The following is a 20,641-nucleotide window of genomic DNA, read 5'->3' on the forward strand; positions in this document are numbered from 1 at the left end:
AAATGGGAATAATAAGGGTACCAACCTCAAAAGTTTATTGCAATATGCAACAAGCTAATATAGATAAAGAACTTCAAATAGTTCCTGACATATAGAAAACATTCAACAAACAGTAGCTATTTATTCCATGTCTTTCCACTTATTGGCAAACTGATTCTAAAACAATCCCACAATCTATCATTAGAAGTGCTGAACATTATGAGAAAATAGCCCAGTGCTGGGCATGAGAGCCTGGACAAATTCGCAGCCTCCACCACTCAGATAGGCCCCCAGTGTGACCCTACTCTGTTATCTTTTGGTAGTTTCCAGTCCTACTCCTTCCTGTGAGGCTCTCACATCCTGACCTCCCTGGTTAAGAACCCTCCCTTGATCCCTACTCCCCTCTGTCTAAGCAAATCAAGGTCATTAGATGAGAACTCTCCACTTTCCACTGGGCAATTTATTCTAAGCATATCTACCTGTCACGTTTCCTTTAGTCTTTCCTTTAGTTGCCCTCCTGCGTGTGGCACCCTGTCTCCACCCGCTACTCAACTTCCCAAACCAAAGAAGAGAACTGAGCTCCAGATTTCCCACCCCTACAGCAGCCTCTGTGGAGGCCTGGCTCTGACTGGCACCACCTCTCCTGTGTCTCTGACTTGTCCTCTCCACTTGCACCTTCCTATCAGTACCCCACACTCATATCCGAGAAAACCTTCCTTCAACCCTACATTCACTTCTAGTCAGTGTCCTTTTGTTTTTCCTTTCCTGGTAGCTAAGCTTCTAGTAAGAATAGGCTATATATGCTAAATCTACTTCTTGACTCCTGATTCACTGCACTCTGGTTTCTAGCCTCACCACCTCACTGACAATGCTTCCAGTGAGGTCACTGATGGCCTCCTGACTAGAAAGACAATGAATCTTCTTCATTCTTGATCTTACTTGACCTTCTGCAACAACTCATTTTGTTTTAGTCTAGACAGTTTACAAAGTCAGTTCACAGATCTCATAGCACTTAAATTTAAATCATTTATTTATATATGATATGCATGATCCTCGAAGCCATTGTACTTAAGATAGAACTTACCAAATTTGATTATCAGAGAGAATTTCTGTAGCTTTTATTATTTCTGTCTTCTATCATAGATCTTGGGGAAAATATTATATGTCATATTGACTAAAGGTAAATATAAAACCAATGCTGAGATACCATTATAGAACTTTAGCCCATGTGTCACTGCTCCCTTCAAAAGCTTTCCAAAGGCAGTGATTACAGCTTCCTCAAGTTTGAATCCTCTACAAGGTCTTCCAAAGTGCCTTGGGCATAACAGGGTGAGTCAAAATGTTGAGTAAATGGAACTTACATAAAACCATCCACAACCCTGAGGCAGGCAGTCACATCTGAATCTTAAGAGTGGTGAGGTGACTTGCCCAAGGCCTTAGAACTAGTGAGTTGGGGAATCAGAATTCAAACCCAGGACTTTCTAACCACAGAGCCCATACTCTTTCTCCTGCTCTTGAGTATTAGAGCACCAACTGAGCATGAGGGTTAAGATCAGAACTAAGACTGCTGCAATGCTCCGAGCCCAAAATAGAAAAAACCTTTTCAACATTTTCAAACCCATTTCAACCTCAATCCAAGTGTTGGGCCTTTATTACTTTTGAAAAACAAGTAGCTTATCTCAGCTTGAAAAACAGCTCTTTACTCTCTGGTGGCAAGAGCATGTGTGTGTGCCCCAAGGTGTGTAGGGGTGTGTGTGTGTGTCCCAAGGTGTATGTGTGTCCCAGTGGCAGCCTCAGGGAAAACTCAGCAGAGAATGAATTTGGACATTGCTTGGGAGAGCAGAAAAGGTTCCATGAGGAGGATGCAGGTCTCAGATATTCCAGCGTGGGAGAGATGAGTCAACCTTAAGTCCCAGACAGAGTGGAGGAGATTCTATTCCCGCCCCCACCCTGAGGCTGATTGTCCCAGTTCCCAGAGGGGACTCCCAGGAAAATCAAGCCTGGACAGGCTGGGACTGGAGCAATTAAGAACAGGAAAAGGCCAGCAAGTGGTTTTGTTTTTCCAAATAGAATCCCCCTTCCTACCCCATTTGCCACTGCTAGGTCCCCATTTTCTCTTTACCTGGAGCATAACTGGGACTATTGGTGGGGTACAGGCTGGGATTGTAGGCAGGGGCAGCTGCTGGATAGGCTGTGGGGTAACCTACAGAGAGATAAGAAAACGCTTATTTAGTTAGGCAAAAAACAAACAAACAAAGCAGATTTTTGAGGAAACAGAATCCAAGTCCTAGGCTTGGCCTTCAGTCTCTCCATGGGCTATTTCAGATAGCATATGTGACCAGTTTTCAGCCTCTCAAGAGAAAAGTTACCAATACCAAAATCCCAATATATGCAGACTTTTTGGTCTTTTTTTTTTTTTTTTTTTTTTTTTTTTGAGACGGAGTCTCGCTCTGTCCCCGGGCTGGAGTGCAGTGGCCAGATCTCAGCTCACTGCAAGCTCCGCCTCCCGGGTTTACGCCATTCTCCTGCCTCAGCCTCCCGAGTAGCTGGGACTACAGGCGCCCGCCACGTCGCCCGGCTAGCTTTTTGTATTTTTTAGTAGACACGGGGTTTCACCCTGTTAGCCAGGATGGTCTCGATCTCCTGACCTAGTGATCCGCCCGTCTCGGCCTCCCAAAGTGCTGGGATTACAGGCTTGAGCCACCGCGCCCGTACAAGAAATATGTCTATATGCTCACCATAAAAAAAAAAAAAAAAAAAAAAAAAAAAAGGAGTGGCCAGGCACAGTGGCTCACGCCTGTAATCCCAGCACTTTGGGATGCTGAGGCAGGTGGATCACGAGGTCAGGAGTTCGAGACCAGCCTGGCCAAGATGGTGAAACCCCGTCTCTACTAAAAATACAAAAATTAGCCAGGCGTGGTGGTGGGCGCCTACGGTCCCAGCTGCTATGGGGACCGAGGCAGGAAAGTCAGTTGAACTCGGGAGGCGGAGGCTGCAGTAAGCCGAGATCACACCACTGCATTCTAGCCTAGGTGACAGAGCAAGACTCCATCTCCCCCGCCCCCCCCCCAAAAAAAAACAACAAACAATGGAAGTAACATAGAAGTTTATAGTTTTTATGTTCAAGTTTACTTTCACATTCCTGCCACAATACTACTCTCCTCCCCAGAGGTAACATCATTAACAGTTTGACATCTATCTTTCCAGATGGCTTTCTACACATTTTTATACACATATATTCAGTGGTGTGCTGGTAAATATTTAACAACAGGCTCGAAGGGGTTGGCAACGGGAGCTGCTTTGCAGCATTTGCCAACTGCCATGGCATAAATGCTTCCACCATGACCAATTTGATGCTACCAACATCACTGAATGAGTAGCTTGGAAGAGGTGCCCACAATCAGCTCTCAAGAGCTTACACAGACCAGCTCCAGCTCACCACAGTATACTATATTCGGTTTGGGAGATTTTTTTGAAATTTTTTTATCATGGTAAAATACGTGTAATATAAAATTTACAATTTTAACCATTTTTAAATATATAATTCAGTGACATTAATGACATTTACAATGTTATGCAACTATCATCACCCTTTGTTTCCAAGACATTTTCATCATCCCAAACAGAAACTCTGTAACCATTAACAATACATCCCCCAATACTCAGCCTGGTAACCTCTAATCTACTTTCTGTCTCTCTGAATTTGCCTATTTTATGTAAGTGGAATCATACACTATTTGTCCTTTTGTGTCTGGTTTCTTTCACTTAGCATAATGTGCTTAAAGTTCATTCATGTTGTAGCATGTACCATAACTTTGTTCTTCTTTATGGCTGCATAATATTCCACTATGTGTATATGCCAGATTTTCTTTATGCATTCATCTGTTGAGGGACGCCTAGGTTGTTTCCACCTTTTGGCTATTGTGAATAATGGTACAATAAACAATGACATGTAAGCATCTGTCTGAGTACCTGTTTTCAAATCTTTGGGATACATACCAAGTAGTAGAATTGTTGGGTCATACAGTAATTTTATGTTTAGCTTTTTAAGGAATCACCAAACTGTTTTTCACAATGTCTGTACTATTTTACATTTCCACCAGCAATGCATGAGAGTTCAAATTTCTCTACATCCTCAACAACCCTTGTTCTTTTCTATTATTATTATGATAGCCATTCTATAGTTAAAGTGTGAAGTGGGATCTCCGTGTGGTTTTGATTTGCATTTCCCTAACGACTAATGATGCTGAGCATATTTTCGTGTACTTATTGGCTATCTTTATATCCTCTCTGGAGAAATGTCTATCCAAATCATTTTCCCATTTAAAAATACAATTATTTGGCTGGGCGTGGTGGCTCACGCCTGTAATCCCAGCACTTTGGGAGGCCGAGGCGGGCAGATCACGTCGTCAAGAGATTGAGACCAGCCTGACAAACAAGGTGGAAACCCTGTCTCTACTAAAAAAATAACAAAAATTAGCTGGGTGTGGTGGCACACGCCTGTAGTCCCAGCTACTAAAGAGGGTGGGCTGCAGTGAGCCGAGATGGCACCACTGCACTCCAGCCTGGTGACAGAGTGAGACTCCATCTCAAAAAAAAAAAAATAATAATAATAATAATACATTTTAAAAATACAATTATTTGTTTATTTTTTAGAGACAGGGTCTTGTTCTATTACCCAGGATGGAGTATAATGGCAGGATCATAGCTCACTGTAGCTTCAAACTCCTGGGCTCAATCAATCCTCCTGCTACAGCCTCCTGCTGGGCCTACAGGTGCGTGCCAACATGCCCTGCCTTTTTTTTTTTTTTTTTTTGCTTTGTTTTGTTTTTGTGTTTTTTAGAGACTGGGTCTCATTATATTGCTCATGCTGGTCTCAAACTCCTGGCCTCAAGTGATTTTCCTGCCTTGGCTTCCTAAAGTGCTGGGATTACAGGGCATTTTCCCATTTGTTCACTGGGTGGTTTGTCTTTTTGCTGTTATACTGCAGAAGTTCTCTATACATGCTGAATATTAAACCATTATCAGATGTATTACTTACAAATATTTTCTCCCATTCTGTGGGTTGTCCTTTTACTTTCTTGATATTGCCTTTGATGCAAAAAAAAATTCAATTTTGATTTAAGTCCAATTTACCTATTTTTTTCTTTTGTTGATTATGCTTTTGGTGTCCTATCTAAGAATCCACTGCCAAATCCAAGGTCATGAAGATTGACCCTTATGTTTTCTTCTAACGGCTTTATAGTTTTGGTTTATATTGAGATCACCGATCCATTTGAGTTAATTTTTATATATGATATGAGGTAGGGGTATACACCATTATATATTCTTTTTCACTTTAACATTATAAACAATTACTCATGTAATCACATATTCTTCGAAAGGCTTATTTTAATATCTTTATGATATTCCATATGTAGATATATCATTTAACCATTACCTGTTTTAGTTGTTTGAAAATTTCACTTTTGGGCCAGGCACAGTGGCTCACGCCTGTAATCCCAGCCCTTTGGGAGGCCTAGGCGGGCGGATCACTTGAGGTCAGGAGTTCGAGACCAGCCTGGCCAACGTGGTGAAACCCCATCTCTACTAAAAATACAAAAATTAGGCAGGCATGGTGGCGCATGCCTGTAATTCCAGCTACTTGGGAGGCTGAGACAGGAGAGTTGCTTGAACCTGGGAGGCGGAGGTTGCAGTGAGCCGAGATCGCGCCACTGCACTCCAGCCTGGATGACAGAGCGAGACCCTGTCTCAAAAAAAAAAAAAAAAGAAAATTTCACTTTTATAATAGCTAACAAACTAAAATAACCTAAGTAAATCTCTGACTGATTATTTCTTTAGGAATGAATTCTAGAAGTCAAATCTCTAGATTAAAGGATAGGCCTTTTTTTTTTTTTTTTGAGATGGAGTTTCACTCTGTCACCAGGCTGGAGTGCAGTGGCGCTGTATCAGCTCACTGCAACCCCTGCCTCTTGGGTTCAAGCGATTCTCCTGCCTCAGCTTCCCGAGTAGTTGGGACTACAGGTGTGTGCCACCATGCCCGGCTAATTTTTGTATTTTTAGTAGAGATGGGGTTTCACCATGTTGGCCAGGATGGTCTTGATCTCTCGATCTCATGATCCACCTGCCTTGGCCTCCTGAAGTGCTAGGATTACAGGTGTGAGCTATCGTGCCCGGCTGGGTAGGCCTATCTTTAAAGTTCATCCATCCAACAATTTGAGTATCTACTTGGTGCCAGACACTGGTTTAGGGGCTTTTGTCAGTGAACAAAACAAAGATCCCTTTCCTTGTGGAGTTTATATTCTAAGAGGGTGGGAGAAGGCACCCTTGGATAAATATTAAACATAAAGTCTTCAGTGCTATGGAAAAGAGCAAATGGGCAAAGTAAAGGGAATCAGAAGTGCCAAAGTGTCGAGGGTAAGGGCACTGCAATATTAAACAGAATAATCAGAGTAAGACACATTGAGAAGGTATTATTTTTGCAAACGCTTGAAGGAAATGATAGTGTTAAGCAGATAGCTGAAGGAAGAGTGTTTCAGACAAAACAGTCAGTGCAAAGGCCCTAAAGTGGACAGCATATGGGACAATGTTGGAGGAATAGCAAAAAGGCCAGTGTGGCTGGAATGGAACAAATGACGGGGCAGCAGTAGTAGAGGAAGTCGGAGAGGTAAAGGGCTGGCCAGTTCATGTAGGACTTTACAGGCCACTATGAGGACTTAGACTTCTATTCTGAGTGAAATGAAAAGACCTCATGGTTTTCAGCAGAAGAATAACATGCTTTGACTTATGTTTGAAAAGGGTCACTCTGATTGATGTGTTGAAAACAGACTATAATGGGGTAGAGAAGCATAGCAATCAGCTGAGAGCCTACTGCAAGCTCCTAGCAATAGATGTTGGGACTCAGACAAGAGAAATAGCGGAGGTGAAGAGACGTGACACGCTAAGAGCCTTCACATACTTTGCCATACTGTTTTCTAGAAAGACCATCAATTTGTACTTGTTCTAACCAATGTATAAGTGCCTGTCTCACTGCTTCCTGCAGTTGTTAGATGCTCACTGGTATTTTGTCTGACAATGAAAAGCTGGTTTTAAAAGTCAAAGATTAAACCCCTAAGTCCCTAAAAGCTTCTTTGGGATTTGTAAATATTGGAGCTTTAATAATGTATCTTTGTTAATATGCCTTTCCCTGAATCCTTTCCAATTCCAAAGAAAATTCACCTCTTTACCCCCCAATCATTTTCTGATTTTAGAACTGAGGTAGCTAACTTGTCAATTAATTAGCAATCTGGAGGCGTGCTACCTCTCAGGAAGAAAGTCAGGGGTCTAATCCGGGAAGCCAAGTGATCCAGTCTCATAGCCAAAATCTGTATTCAGCTTCATGTGAGAAATTGTGCAGCCACAGGTAATCACACTCCTGTTTTGTCATTTCAGATACCTTTCACTTTAGGGGCAATTATAGGATGTTCCTTCAATGTTTCCAAGTGGAATTATTTTTAATTCACTTGAACTTGGCAGATATTATATAATGGCAGCATTACGGGGAGCTTTATTTGGTCCTCCCTCCCTCTCTTTCCTTCCTTTCTTACTTCTTTTCTTACCTTCCTTCCTTATCTTCTTACCTTACTTACTTCTTTATTTATTTATTAATTACAGGGTCTCAAGCGTTGCCTGAGTCCAGGAGTTTTATAACTGTTAATACATTAAGTCTGATCAGGCATGGTGGCTCACACCTGTAATCTCAGCACTCTGGGAGGCTGAAGTGGGAGGATCGCTTGAGCTCAGGATCTCTACAGTCTTCTGACACATGACTGTCATTGAGACATACCATGTATATTTCACTCATTGCTCATACAAAAGATATTTTCACACTTGCTTTTCATTTGAGCCTCAGGTCAATCCTAATGTGATTTCTCCCATTTTATAGCTAATCAAATAGAGGTTGAGAGGTGAAGTAACTTTCTGGTTAAGATTATTCAGCAAGTCGGCTGGGCGCGGTGGCTCACGCCTGTAATCCCAGCACTTTGGGAGGCCGAGATGGGCAGATCACGAGGTCAGGAGATAGAGACCATCCTGGCTAACATAGTGAAACCCCGTCTCTACTAAAAATGCAAAAAATTCGCTGGGCGTGGCGGCGGGCGCCTGCTAGTCCCAGCTACTTGGGAGGCTGAGGCAGGAGAATGGCGTGAACCCAGGAGGCGGAGCTTGCAGTGAGCCGAGATGCACGCCCACTGCACTCCAGCCTGGGCGACTAAGTGAGACTCTTGTCTCAACAACAACAACAACAACAAAAAGATTATTCAGGTAGTCAGTGGTCAAATTGGGAAGGGAATCCCAAAAGCAATACCTTTTCCACACCTACCAAATAATTATCACTTTGTCCTTAGAAATAAACCTGCCCCTTTTGTATTGGTATTTTTTGAAGGTCAAGAGTGAAGAGAATAAATGGACACAAGTTAGCCTTTCTCCTTTGTATCCTAAAGGCTGCAATAGTGATCAGGTATTCTGGGATTTTGATGTGTACATTTTAATTGCTTTACAGATGTCAATACAATCTAATCCTCTTTTCTTGTTGGTACTAGGATTAGGACTAAAGAAATATAAAGCTATTTTTTTTATTAATATGGAAATTAGAAATTACTTTCAACAGAAATCAGGGGACTATTTCTGAAAATACTTTACCTTTAGGAGCTAAAAATAGCAGAGCATCAAAAGGCTAGAGGAAGACAAACTCCCTGGCTCAAAAAGACAAAGAGGCTTACTTCTTTGTGAGTAGGAGAATACTTAGGCAATGAAGACATTTTCGGTTTGAAGCTCACAATTAAAAAGAAAACTGCCCCGCATATGACCCCCTAAGGTGATCAAAACCAAAACAAGACCAAAAAAATCTTTATTCTCTCAAGATAATAAAGAAGAGCGCAAGAGGAAGGATGTAATTTTGAATCTGTATTATGTTCTGGCCACTGTGCTAGGCACTTCTTTATCTGATACAAAATATATTACTAGTTCCATTTTAGAGACGAGGATATTAAGACTTCTCTTACAGAGCTAATAAGTAGAGAGTGGCTGGGCGCGGTGGCTCAAGCCTGTAATCCCAGCACTTTGGGAGGCCGAGACGGGCGGATCACGAGGTTAGGAGATCGAGACCATCCTGGCTAATACGGTGAAACCCCGTCTCTACTAAAAAAAAAAAAATACAAAAAACTAGCCGGGCGAGGTGGCGGGCGCCTGTAGTCCCAGCTACTCGGGAGGCTGAGGCAGGAGAATGGCGCAAACCCGGGAGGCTGAGCTTGCAGTGAGCTGAGATCCGGCCACTGCACTCCAGCCTGGGTGACAAAGCGAGACTCTGTCTCAACAAAAATAAATAAATAAATAAGTAGAGAGTGGAGACAGAACCCAGACCTGCTGAGTGAGACAATATCCATTCCTACCAACCTCCCTGCCACTCCTCAAAATGAGTCTACTCAGAGAAAATCTCTGGATTTGGCTTCCATTTACTTTGCCAAGATTCTTTTACTTCATCTTCAAAACCAAGGAAAATAGGAAATTACTCTAGAGAGTCAATTTGGTCAAAGATGGCTGCGTTTAAAAAAAAAAATAAAACAACAACTACTGTTTCCACTCAGTGGAAAGGTCATGGTCATGTTATTGAAAAGTATCACAGGCACTGAATTATAGAGTTGGAAGAGGTATTAGAGGTGATTGAGGCCAATTTGTCACTCAGCACAGGAATACCCTTTACAGTGGCACACATGACTGGCAGCATAGCCTCTGCCAGCATACTCTTCTTTTTTTTCCCGAGATGGAGTCTTGCTCTGTCGCCAGGCTGGAGTGCAGTGGTGCAATCTCGGCTCACTGCAACCTCCGCCTCCTGGATTAAAGCGATTCTCCTGCCTCTGCCTCCCAAGCAGCTGGGATTACAGGCACATGCCACCACACCTGGCTAGTTTTTGTATTCTTAGTAGAGATGGGGTTTCATCATGTTGGCCAAGCTGGTCTCAAACTCTTGACCTCGTGATCCACCCACTTCAGCCTCCCAAAGTGCTGGGATTACAGGTGTGAGCCACCATGCCAGGCCACTCTTTTATTTATTTTTTTTTTTTTGAGATAGTCTCGCTATGTCGCCCAATCTAGAGTATAGTGGTGTGATCTCGACGCACTGCAACCTCTGCCTCCTCAGTTGAAGCAATTCTTCTGCCTCAGCCTCCCGTAGCATACTCTTCTAATGATGGTACACTCAGAACCTCTTCAGTGAGTCAAAGCACAGACTGGAGAGCTCTGAAATTAGAAAATTCTTCACTCTGAGCTAAAAATCTGACTTATTAGGTATCTCACCCTGAACACTTTTTCAGCCACTGGAGTGCAGAGGCTGAGGCAGGAGAATTGCTTGAACCCAGGAGGCAGAGGTTGCAGTGAGTTGAGATCACACCACTGCACTCTAGTTCCTGGTCCTAGTTTTCCCCTCACAGAACATGTCTGTTTCCTCTCCTCCAGGACAGCCTGCTAGAGATATGAAGACATCCATGATTCCTCCTGAATTTTCTTGTGTCCAAATCCAACAGACCCAGTTCCTTCAATCTTCCCTCATCCTGATTGCTCACTAGTGATCAGACTTCAATTTACAAATCCCCTTCCCTTAAAACAATTCAATTATTCTTCTTGCCTTGTTCATTCTTCTGCTGATAGTTTTTCCCCAATTAAAAAAAGATAATTGAACTGACATAACAAGACTATGGTGATTGTGGTCAGTGAAGGCCTAAAGTGACTGCATCCAGATTTCATCATCATCATCATCATAGCATCTGGCAAATACTCTGTGGCAAGCAGGGTGCTAGGTTCTTTACAGAGGCACTTACAGTCTAATGGGGAAATAATATAGTTATTTAAATTAATCTACAGGTGTAATATATGTAAGATATATTCAGAGAATGCTGAAAGTGTTATCAGAATGCTGAGGAGGAAATGAAGAACATGTTTAGAATAGTTGGGAAAGGCTTCTGAGAGAAATAAACATTTTAGTTGGCTTTGAACAATGAATGGGAGGAGTTTGTCAAGGTGTGGAGAGGGCAGGGACAAAGAAATATATACTGATTCCATGCATGAAGGTATGAAAGTGCATATCACATTAGGGAAATGGTAAATAGTTCAGTGCAGTTGAATTTACTGCATGTGGGGAAAAGTGGCAGGAAATAAAGATAAAAAGGTAGACTAGGGGACAGGCTGTGAAGGGATCTGAATGCCAGGCTAAGGGATGGAATTAATAAAAAAAAAAAAAAAAAATAGGAAAACATTGGAGGGTTGTAAACTGGGGGTTTCATGTGTGTGTTTTACAAAAACTACTCCGGCGGCAGCATGAAAAGTTCAGAGTGGTTAAGATCAGAGAAGGAGGAACATGATAGTAAGTCACTACAGTAGCCCAAAGGAAAAGTTAAAACACTAGCAATAGGATGAAGAGGGGGGACTACAAAGATGTTTAGGAGGCAGAGCCTACAAAATTTGATCCTGAGCACAAAAACCCCATTTTAGTCCTGTGGGCTAAAAAGCTACAAAGAAAGATGGGAAACGTTCTAACTGCAGGGTTTGCAAGTACTAGCCCCCCGCCCCACCCCCGCTTCTTTTCTTTGATAGGCAGAAGGAAATAAAATAAATAGACCCTTGAATCTGTTAGTTCCAGAAAAATGCATGAATCTGAATTTCTCTTACTAGCTGGGAGGCTTGGCTGCTGAGAGTGCTATACTGGTGAAAATGTAGGTCAGCCCAAGCAGGCAGCAGTTCTGTAGTGCTGGCTCTGAACCTGCCCACCAGACCTGAATCTAAGATAGCCTGTATATTAGATTCAAGGCCCAGCCACCCAGCCTTCCACTGGCGAGCTGCAGGGAATTGTAAAGGGTGTGAACTATAATAAATGAGGCACTGTTCTCATCTAGAGCAAGGCAGGTCCTCCTGAGGTAACAAGACAGGAGGAAATATCCAGTAATCAATTGTGCTCTGAGTTGTGCTGCATCTTCGGAGAAAGCATACCTATCCAGGTTAAAGGCCAGCAACCTCTGGGTCATTCACCTAGGCTGAGCCCTCGCACAGAAAGGCTGCTAAAACCAGATCAGCCTTAACTTCCTATGTCATTAGTGTACAAACAGTATCAACAACAAAAAAAGGTAAGAAAATAAGTTGCTTAGACGTTAGTAATATAACTGCTCCTAGGTAAATATATAAGGCCAAGTGTGTGCTGCTGCCTCAGGACAAATTTTTTTTTTTTTTTTTTAACTAATCTAAAAATATCTCTGCAGTTCCCTATCCGCCGGTAAAGGAGAGATTTTAATGTGAAGCAGATGGCTTATTCTCTCAATCCCCATTCCAGGAGTGTGCTGTTGCTTCTTTTTTCTCCTACATTTACAAGGCACTTCGGAGGTACTCAACACTTTAGAGGTTGTTTGGTGTCTCTAACCTCTGCGCATTTATCTTCTAAAACAGATCAAGGAGCAAGGTGAAATGTTGTGAATGGATAATCTGGTCCATGAATACCTTTGTCTCTCAGGTCAATTCACTCTTTTTTTTTTGAGTCGGAGTTTTACTCTTGTCCCCCAGGCTGGAGTACAATGGTGTGATCTCCGCTCACTGCAACCTCTGCCTCCCAGGTTCAAGCGATTCTCCTGCCTCCGCACCTGCTACTGCGCCCAGCTAATCTTTGTATTTTTAGTAGAGACGGGGTTTCACCATGTTGGCCAGGCTGGTCTTGAACTCCTGGCCTCAAGTGATCTGCCTGCCTCGACCTCCCAAAGTGCTGAGATTACAAGTGTGAGCCACTGCACCTGGTCCACTCTTTTATTCTACTGTTCCATTTAAAGACATTTACTAAAAGGAAAAATCTTGCTCAGATTCAATGTAATGTATTGGAACACTTGTTTTCCATGTAAAATAATAAAACTAGACATCCCCAACCCCACACCTCACACTTCTCCAATTCTAGAAAGACAAAAGATTTAAATATAAAATAAAACAGGCTGGTCGTGGTGGCTCACTCCTGAAATCCCAATGCTTTGGGAGGCTGAGGAAGGAGGATCGCTTGAGCACAAGAGTTTGAGACTTGCCTGGGCAATGTAGCGAGACCCTGGCTCTACAAAAAGTGGTGGCATGTGCCCATAGTCCCAGCTACAAGGGAGGCTGAGGTGGGAGGATCACTTGAGCCCAGGAGATAGCGGCTGCAGTGAGCCGTGACTGCACCACTGTACTCCAGCCTAGGTGACAAAGTGATACCTTGTCTCAAAAAAAGAAAAAGTAAAAAAAAAAAAAAAAAAGAAAAAGAAATAGGAGAATCTCAGAGTCCCAGAGAATATCAGTATAACCTTGGGATTACAAAGTGTTTCTTAGATGATACCAAAAGGAAGAACCACAAAAGGGTGAAAAATTTAATTAAAACATAAAATTCTATATGTCAAAAGATGCCATAAACAAAGTTAAAAGGCAAGCACAGAGAAATAAAAGACATTTGTAACATATGTTAACATTGGACTAGAGGCCAGATTAAAAAACTCATATTAATCAAGAAGAAATGAAAATAAGCCAATAGAATCTAATCAGGCAACAAAACACAAAAGAAACCAGACAGCTGACTGGGGAGCAACAGAAAAATGTTCAACCACAACAGTAATCAGCAAAATGCACATAAAAGGAATATTATATTATTTCATACCTATCAGATGGTCTTTTTCTTTTCTTTTTTTTTTTTTTTTTGAGAGGGAGTCTTGCTCTGTTGCCAGGCTGGAGTGCAGTGGCGCTATCTCAGCTCACTGCAACCTCCACCTTCCGGGTTCAAACAATTCCCCTGCCTCAGCCTCCCAAGTAGCTTACAGGGGTACAGGCACATGCCTATACCACTTGGCTAATTTTTTCTATTTTAGTAGAGAAGGGGTTTCACCACGTTGGCCAAGATGGTCTCGATCTCCTGACCTCGTGATCCACCCACCTCAGCCTCCCAAAGTGCTGGGATTAGAGGCGTGAGCCACCGCGCCTGGCCTAGACAGGCAAAAATTTTAAAGTGTGACAATATCAGGTGTTGAATAGGACCCAAAACAATGCTCATATTTTGTTCGGGGTTTCTACATTTGTATTCAAATGGGATACTGGTCTATCCACAGTTTTCTTGTGATGTCTTTGTCTGGTTTTGGTATCAAGGTAATATTGGCCTCACAGAATGAGTTAGAAAGTGTTCCTTTATCTTCTATTTTTTCAAATAGTTTGTGCAGGATTGGTGTTAGTTCTTATTCAAATATTTGGTAGAACTCACCAAAGACGCCATCTGGCTTTTCTTTGTAGAAAGTTTTTTGATTACTAAATCTCTCTCTGTTATAGGTCTGGTCAGATTTTCTATTTCTTTATAAGTCGGTGTTGGCAGTTTGTGTCTTTCTAGGAATTTGTCTGTTTCACCTAGGTGTCTAATTTGTTAGCATACAATTGTTCACGGTCTTACCTCATATTCCTTTTTATTTCTATAAAAGTCAGTAGTAATGTCCTCTGTATCATTCTTGATTTTAGTAATTGGAGACTTCTCTCTTTTGTTCTTCATTAGCCTAGCTAGAGCTAAAAGAGTTTGTTGATTTTGCTGGTCTTTTAAAATAACCAACTTTTGGTTTATTGATTTTCTCTATTGTTTTTCTCCATTTTATTTCATTGATTTCTTTATCATGTCCTCTCCTCTACTTGATTTAGGCTTCATTTGCTCTTTTTCCCCGCAGTGTGTTAAAGTGAAAGATTCAGTTATTGAGTTGAGGTCTTTTTTTTTTGAGATGGAGTCTCGCTCTGTCACCCAGGCTGGAGTGCAGTGGCGCAATCTCGGCTCTCTCAGCCTCCCAAGTAGCTGGGACTACAGGCGCCTGCCACCACGCCCGGCTAATTTTGTGTATTTTTTAGTAGAGACGGGGTTTCACTGTGTTAGCCAGGATGGTCTCGATCTCCTGACCTTGTGATCCGCCCACCTCAGCCTCCCAAAGTGTTGGGATTACAGGTGTGAGCCACCGCGCCCAGCCTCTTCTTTTTTAATGTAGGCAATTACAGCTATAAATTTCCCATACGTTTTGGTATGTTATGTTTCATTCATCTCAAAGAATTTTCTCATTTTCCTTGTGATTTCTTTTTTGACCCACTGGTTATTTAGGAATGTGTCATTTAATTTTCACATAATTGTGAATTTCTCAAATTTCTTTCTGTTACTGATTTCTAATTTTTTTCCACTGCAGTCAGAGAACATATTTTGGTATGAGTTCAATCCTTTATATGTACTGAGAGTTGTTTTATGGCCTAGCACACTGTCTATCCTGAAGATTGTTGCACGTATTCCTGAGAATTATATTCTTCTGTTACTGGAGTGCCCTCTAGGTGACTGTTGGGTATACTTGGTGTACAGTGTTGTTCAAGGCTTCTGTTTCTTTTCTTTTTTTTTTTTTTTTTGAGACAGAGTGAGTAAAGATGCTGACAGTAAAGGAAAGGAGAGGAAGTGACAGTTTGAGGAGACAGAAGAGTCCACAGGAATTTTCCCTTATATATATATAAAGGATATATATAGAGATATGTGTATGTGTATATATAATATAATATAGATCTGTGTATATATAGATATACAAGTTTTTTTGGCCAAGCCAAAAAAGGCTTGGCTCCTTAATACATACATAATATATATTATAATATATAATTATATATAATATATATAACATGTAATATTATATATTTGTAATATATACACAAATATATATTTGTAATATATATTATAATTTATATATAATATATAATATTATATATTATAAAATATATTATGTATATATTAAGGAGTCAAGCCTTTTTTCGCTTGTATATCTATATACACATATCTGTATTATATAATATATACACATACACATATCTATATATAGATATTATATATCTATATATACACATACATGTATTATATATTATATATAATGTTACATATTAAATAACATATAATATGTGTATATATTATATATTATATATCTATTAAGGAGCCAACCCTTTTTCTCCCCCTTAAAAATGAAGGAAATTAGGGGCACAGATCTAAAGGTATCTTTGTTTGCATTTACACTCAGATTGCTAACATTCACTTTTATATTTATTTTATCATCCTGAAGCCTGTATCCTACCTTTCTTAGACCTTTCCCAGTGCTATAATTAGTTGTGGGCTGGAAAGCCAAAAATCCATGCTTTTTAGAATTGTGTATATATTAAATGTTAATACTTGAGCAACTGCCTTCAAAAATGAGCCAAGTGCACAAACTTTGGCCAATTCAACTAAATAAATACTTATTTGAACACTTAATGTGTGCTAAGTGCTACAATGAATGCAAAATGAAAAGACATAATTCTTGCCCTCTATGAACTCACCATCTAATGAGAAAGACAAGCAAGCATATAAGTAACCCTGATATTAGGCTGCCAGGGACAAAGGCCATCACAGAGGGAGATATTAGGGTTGTGGGAGAACAGGGAAGAAAGACAAAAACACTTTTAATCTGGTCTGACTTCTGGATTGGAAAGGTTGCTGCAACTCCAAGTTAGTGACAGGAGATACCTTAAATAGAGTGTTACCTGTGCTCAGGTCATGTCCCCTTCCCTACTGTTGTGGACACTGACAGCAGGTGTCAAGTTGAGACAAACTGTACAGTGTTATGCAACAGTGGAGCTTCATTTATAGGCAGACCTAGGTTTCAATTCCAGCTCTTTTACTTTTTAGCTCTGTGACTTTGCGTAAATCACTTCAATTTTCAAAGTCTGGGTTTTGATATTTTAAAAAATAGACACAATCAGTTAACTTACATATTGATAAATAATTTTTGAGTACCTACTCTTATGTTGGCACCAGTGTCCCTTTTTTCTTCTGTATCTGCATGTGGGCTGGCTAGGAAGGTGAGCAGGGCCAGACTAGAGTAAGTTCAGAGCAAACCCTAACCTTACTTTGTAGAGACCCATCTAAACATTCTTACTGTGAATCAAAAGAAGATATTTCCTCCTCTGGCTATCCTAAAGGAGCCATCACAGTCCAGTGGGAAGAACGGGGGTTCTAAAGGCAGACAGTGTGGATTCAAAAGTCAGCTGTACCATTGACCAGATATCGTATCATAGGAAAGTCCCTTTACCTAATCCTCATGAACACAAGGATATCCTATACTGCAGGCTAGAAAATTTTAAAAGATGGCATGCAAAACACCTAGCATAAATACTTGGCACAGAGCAGTAAGTACTTCAGTAAATAATAGTCTCCCACCCATGCCCTTTTCATTAAAAGTTCCCTGTTGGAAACAATTGTGTTTGCCCATAGATTTTAAGATTGTTTAATGAAAAATCTTCCAGATCTCAATCATGTGCCTTATCACTCTGCTTTTCCCTCAACTCTCACATGGATCCAGTTGGTTAGGCCTATTATTGTTTGACCAAGCACAAGCTGGACAAAAGCAAGCTTCAAGTCAGCATGGCTTTTTGTAGAAACAGTAAATTAGTCATTCTCTGAATACGGGTAATTTTTTGTATACTGTTGTGTATATGTGTATTTACAATCTTTTGTGCATTTTAAAACATTTTTGTCCCTCTTTAAAAAATTGTAAATGAAAGTGTCCCCACATTTTTGCCTTTTTATTTGTAATATTTCAGTCTATTATTTCTGTTTTGTGCTACTAGCTAACAGGGAAAGTTCAAACAACCTAACTGTCTACCAACAGGGCATTAGCTGAAACAAATCTAAACCCAACCTAGAATTCCTTAAGTAAATTAAGGTGAGTTATAGAACTGTACATAGCATATAATCTCATTTTTGTTGAAAAACAATGTATGTATGTTCATTTTAAAAGACCTAGAAAAATAGATACACCAAAGTGTTAACAGTGATTGTCTCTGAATCAGGGGAATTATTAGTGTTCCTCTATGTTCTTCTCACGTCAGTATCCTCTAATTTTTCTACAATGAGCATACACTGTTTTGGAAATAAGGTAAAACAACAAGAGAAGCCATAAAATGATTACATTGGCTGGCTGCAGCGGCTCATGCCTGTAATCCCAGCATTTTGGGAGGCTGAGGTGGGCAGATCATCTAAGGTCAGGAGTTCAAGACCACGCCGACCAACATGGAGAAACCCCGTCTCTACTAAAAATACAAAATTAGCTGGGCGTGGTGGCGTATCCCTGTAATCCCAGCTACTTGGGAGGCTGAGGTAGGAGAATTGCTTGAACCTGGGAGGTTGAAGTTGCGGCAAGCCGAGATGGCGCCATTGCACTCCAGCCTGGGCAACAAGAGTGAAACTCCATCTCAAAAAAAAAAAAAAAAAAAAAAAAAAAAAGATTATTGGACATTAGATATTTTCAAGTAATCTCTTATTGTTAGACATGTCATCTGTTCCAAATAACTGCCACTCATACTTCTGGCAGAGCCAAGACTAGAACACAAACACCCAGATTTTCCAGATAACATGTAAAAATGTCTTTTTTTTTTTTTTTTTTTTTTTTTGGTAGAGACAGGGTCTCAGTATGTTACCCAGGCTGGTGTCTCCTGGCTTCAAGAGATCCTCCCTCCTCAGCATCCCAAAGTGCTGGGATTATAGGAATAAGTCTTAGGTCCAGCCTTTAAAAACTCTCATTGGGCCCTACAAATTTAAAGAGTTGTTGTTTCTACAGACCTTGTGAATACGCTGGTGAGGTCCTAAAGCAAGTAGGGGGGAAATATGTGCAACATGCACACCAGGACAGGATTTTCAATTAAAGTGAAATGGAACATATCTTAGGTCAATGATCTCTAGAAAATACTACAATTTCAACACTTCTTTGTTTAGAGCTACCACTAGGTTACTATATGACCTGGGCAAGACACTTAGAGCCCTTATCAAATTTTCTATCTCTGTTTCCTCATCTGCAAGATAGTAACAACAGCTACTACTAAATGAACATCTCCCATAATGTTTTACAAACGGGAAAACTGGGGCTCTAAGAAGTTAAGTAATTTGCTCATGGTTATGTAAGTGACAGTTAAGATTGAAACCAGATCTATCTGACAAAAGAGAATGAAGGTAGGGAAATGTTTGGCTCTATTTCTATGAGTTATTTTATTTTTTCCTTTTAACATTAAGGAGGTATCAGCAGAACTTTTTTTGTACAATGCAAATGACACTGTGTACTCTGTGGGACTGAATTAGAAGGTACATTGAATTACAATTAACTCAGGCCTCATCCTAACAGCTGAGTAATTAGATCAATCTAATCTGAATTTTATTGCTTGTTTTATTATGACCTATAATCGTTGAAATTACAACAGGAAGTCTAAAAGTCTTATACAAAGGCAACATGCTGCAAAGGGAAGAACATTTCCTAACTCTCAGTAGCTGGATGATTCAAGGCAAGTTACTTAACTACTTCGCACCACAATTTCCAAATCTATTAATATAAAATAGGAAGACCACTGTCCCACAATTACCAAGGTATACTGTTTAGAAATGCCCAAGAACTAGAAAAAGAGGGATTCCTCAAGGGATATGAGAAAATTACTTGAGCAACATCTAAAAGGAAAGATCTCTGACACACAGTCTGGCCTCAGTACTCCCAAGAACTCAGTGAAAGTCATGACCATGCAACCTGTCACCTTTGCTGGAGGAAGCCTGAGGTAAGTCCAGATTCCTCCTTCTCCCTCACTCCCTAAGTCCAACATCAAGTCCTAACTTCATTCATATTCCACAAATACTGAATGTCTACAGAAGGCTAGACACTGTTCTCTCTAAAAATGTCTCAAATATGTCCCCACCTCTGCATCTCAAATACAGCTTCTAGTTCAGGTCTCTTGACTGAAGTATCAATACCCTCCTAACTGGTCTTCTCCTTTTTCCCACTCTCTCCAATCCATCCATTTCGTTACATCCAGAGAGATCTTTCAAAAATGCCAACCTATCCATCATGCCTAAAAGCCTCTGGCAGCTTCCCACCACCAAGAATAAAGTTCCAAACTACTTATCATGGCATAAAGACCATCCAAGTCTAGCTCTTGCACATTTAGATGTCCTATTTTTTCTCCTGCCAAGCCGGGTCTGGCATCTTACACTTCAACAACAACACACAGCTGTTCTAACATTTGATTATTCTACTTTCATGTCATTGATCAGGCTCTTTTCAATGCTCAGATAGTCCTTGACCTTCTCCCCTTCAGACTAGATTAGGTGTTCCTTCTGGTTCTTATTCCCTTAAATAGTTTTTCTTATATTCCTTATCAAATTACATTTCCAGTTTTCTCAAATATTGCTGGGCATGGTGCCTCACACCTGTAATCCCAGCACTTTGGGAGGCAGAGGCAGAAGAATTGCTTGAGCCCAGGAATTTAAGACCAACCTGGGCAACATAGCAAGACCTCATCTCTACCAAAAATTAAAAAAAAAAAAAAAATTAGCCAGGCATGGCAGTGCGCATCTGTATTCCCAGTTACTTGGGAAGTTGAGGTGGGAGGATCACTTGAACCCAGGAGATCAAGGCTGCAATGAGCTATGATCATTACACCACTGCATTCCAGCCTGGGCAACAGAGTAAGACCCTGTCTCAAAAAACAAACAAACAAAAAGTTCATCGCCCAATTTGTTAGGTCTAGTATCAGTCCAGTGTTGGCCCCCTAAGTTGTGGTTCTCTTTGTCCTTGTA

At 40.8% G+C, this 20,641-nt stretch overlaps 1 protein-coding gene across 10 annotated transcripts in view; it reads right to left on the minus strand.

Annotated features, from left to right (window-relative positions):
- The window catches only part of FAM168A (family with sequence similarity 168 member A), a 198,485-nt gene that overhangs the window by 26,157 nt on the left and 151,687 nt on the right, over nt 1-20,641 (minus strand). For all 10 annotated transcript variants that reach the window (XM_065528705.2, XM_045371337.3, XM_074014688.1 and 7 more), the window contains one exon: nt 2,102-2,182. In XM_065528705.2, the coding sequence (XP_065384777.1) occupies nt 2,102-2,182 (81 nt within the window). The remainder of the gene's footprint in view (nt 1-2,101; nt 2,183-20,641) is intronic.

Source organism: Macaca fascicularis, chromosome 14 (assembly GCF_037993035.2).
Source record: "Macaca fascicularis isolate 582-1 chromosome 14, T2T-MFA8v1.1".
In the NCBI taxonomy this organism is placed as follows: domain Eukaryota; kingdom Metazoa; phylum Chordata; class Mammalia; order Primates; family Cercopithecidae; genus Macaca; species Macaca fascicularis.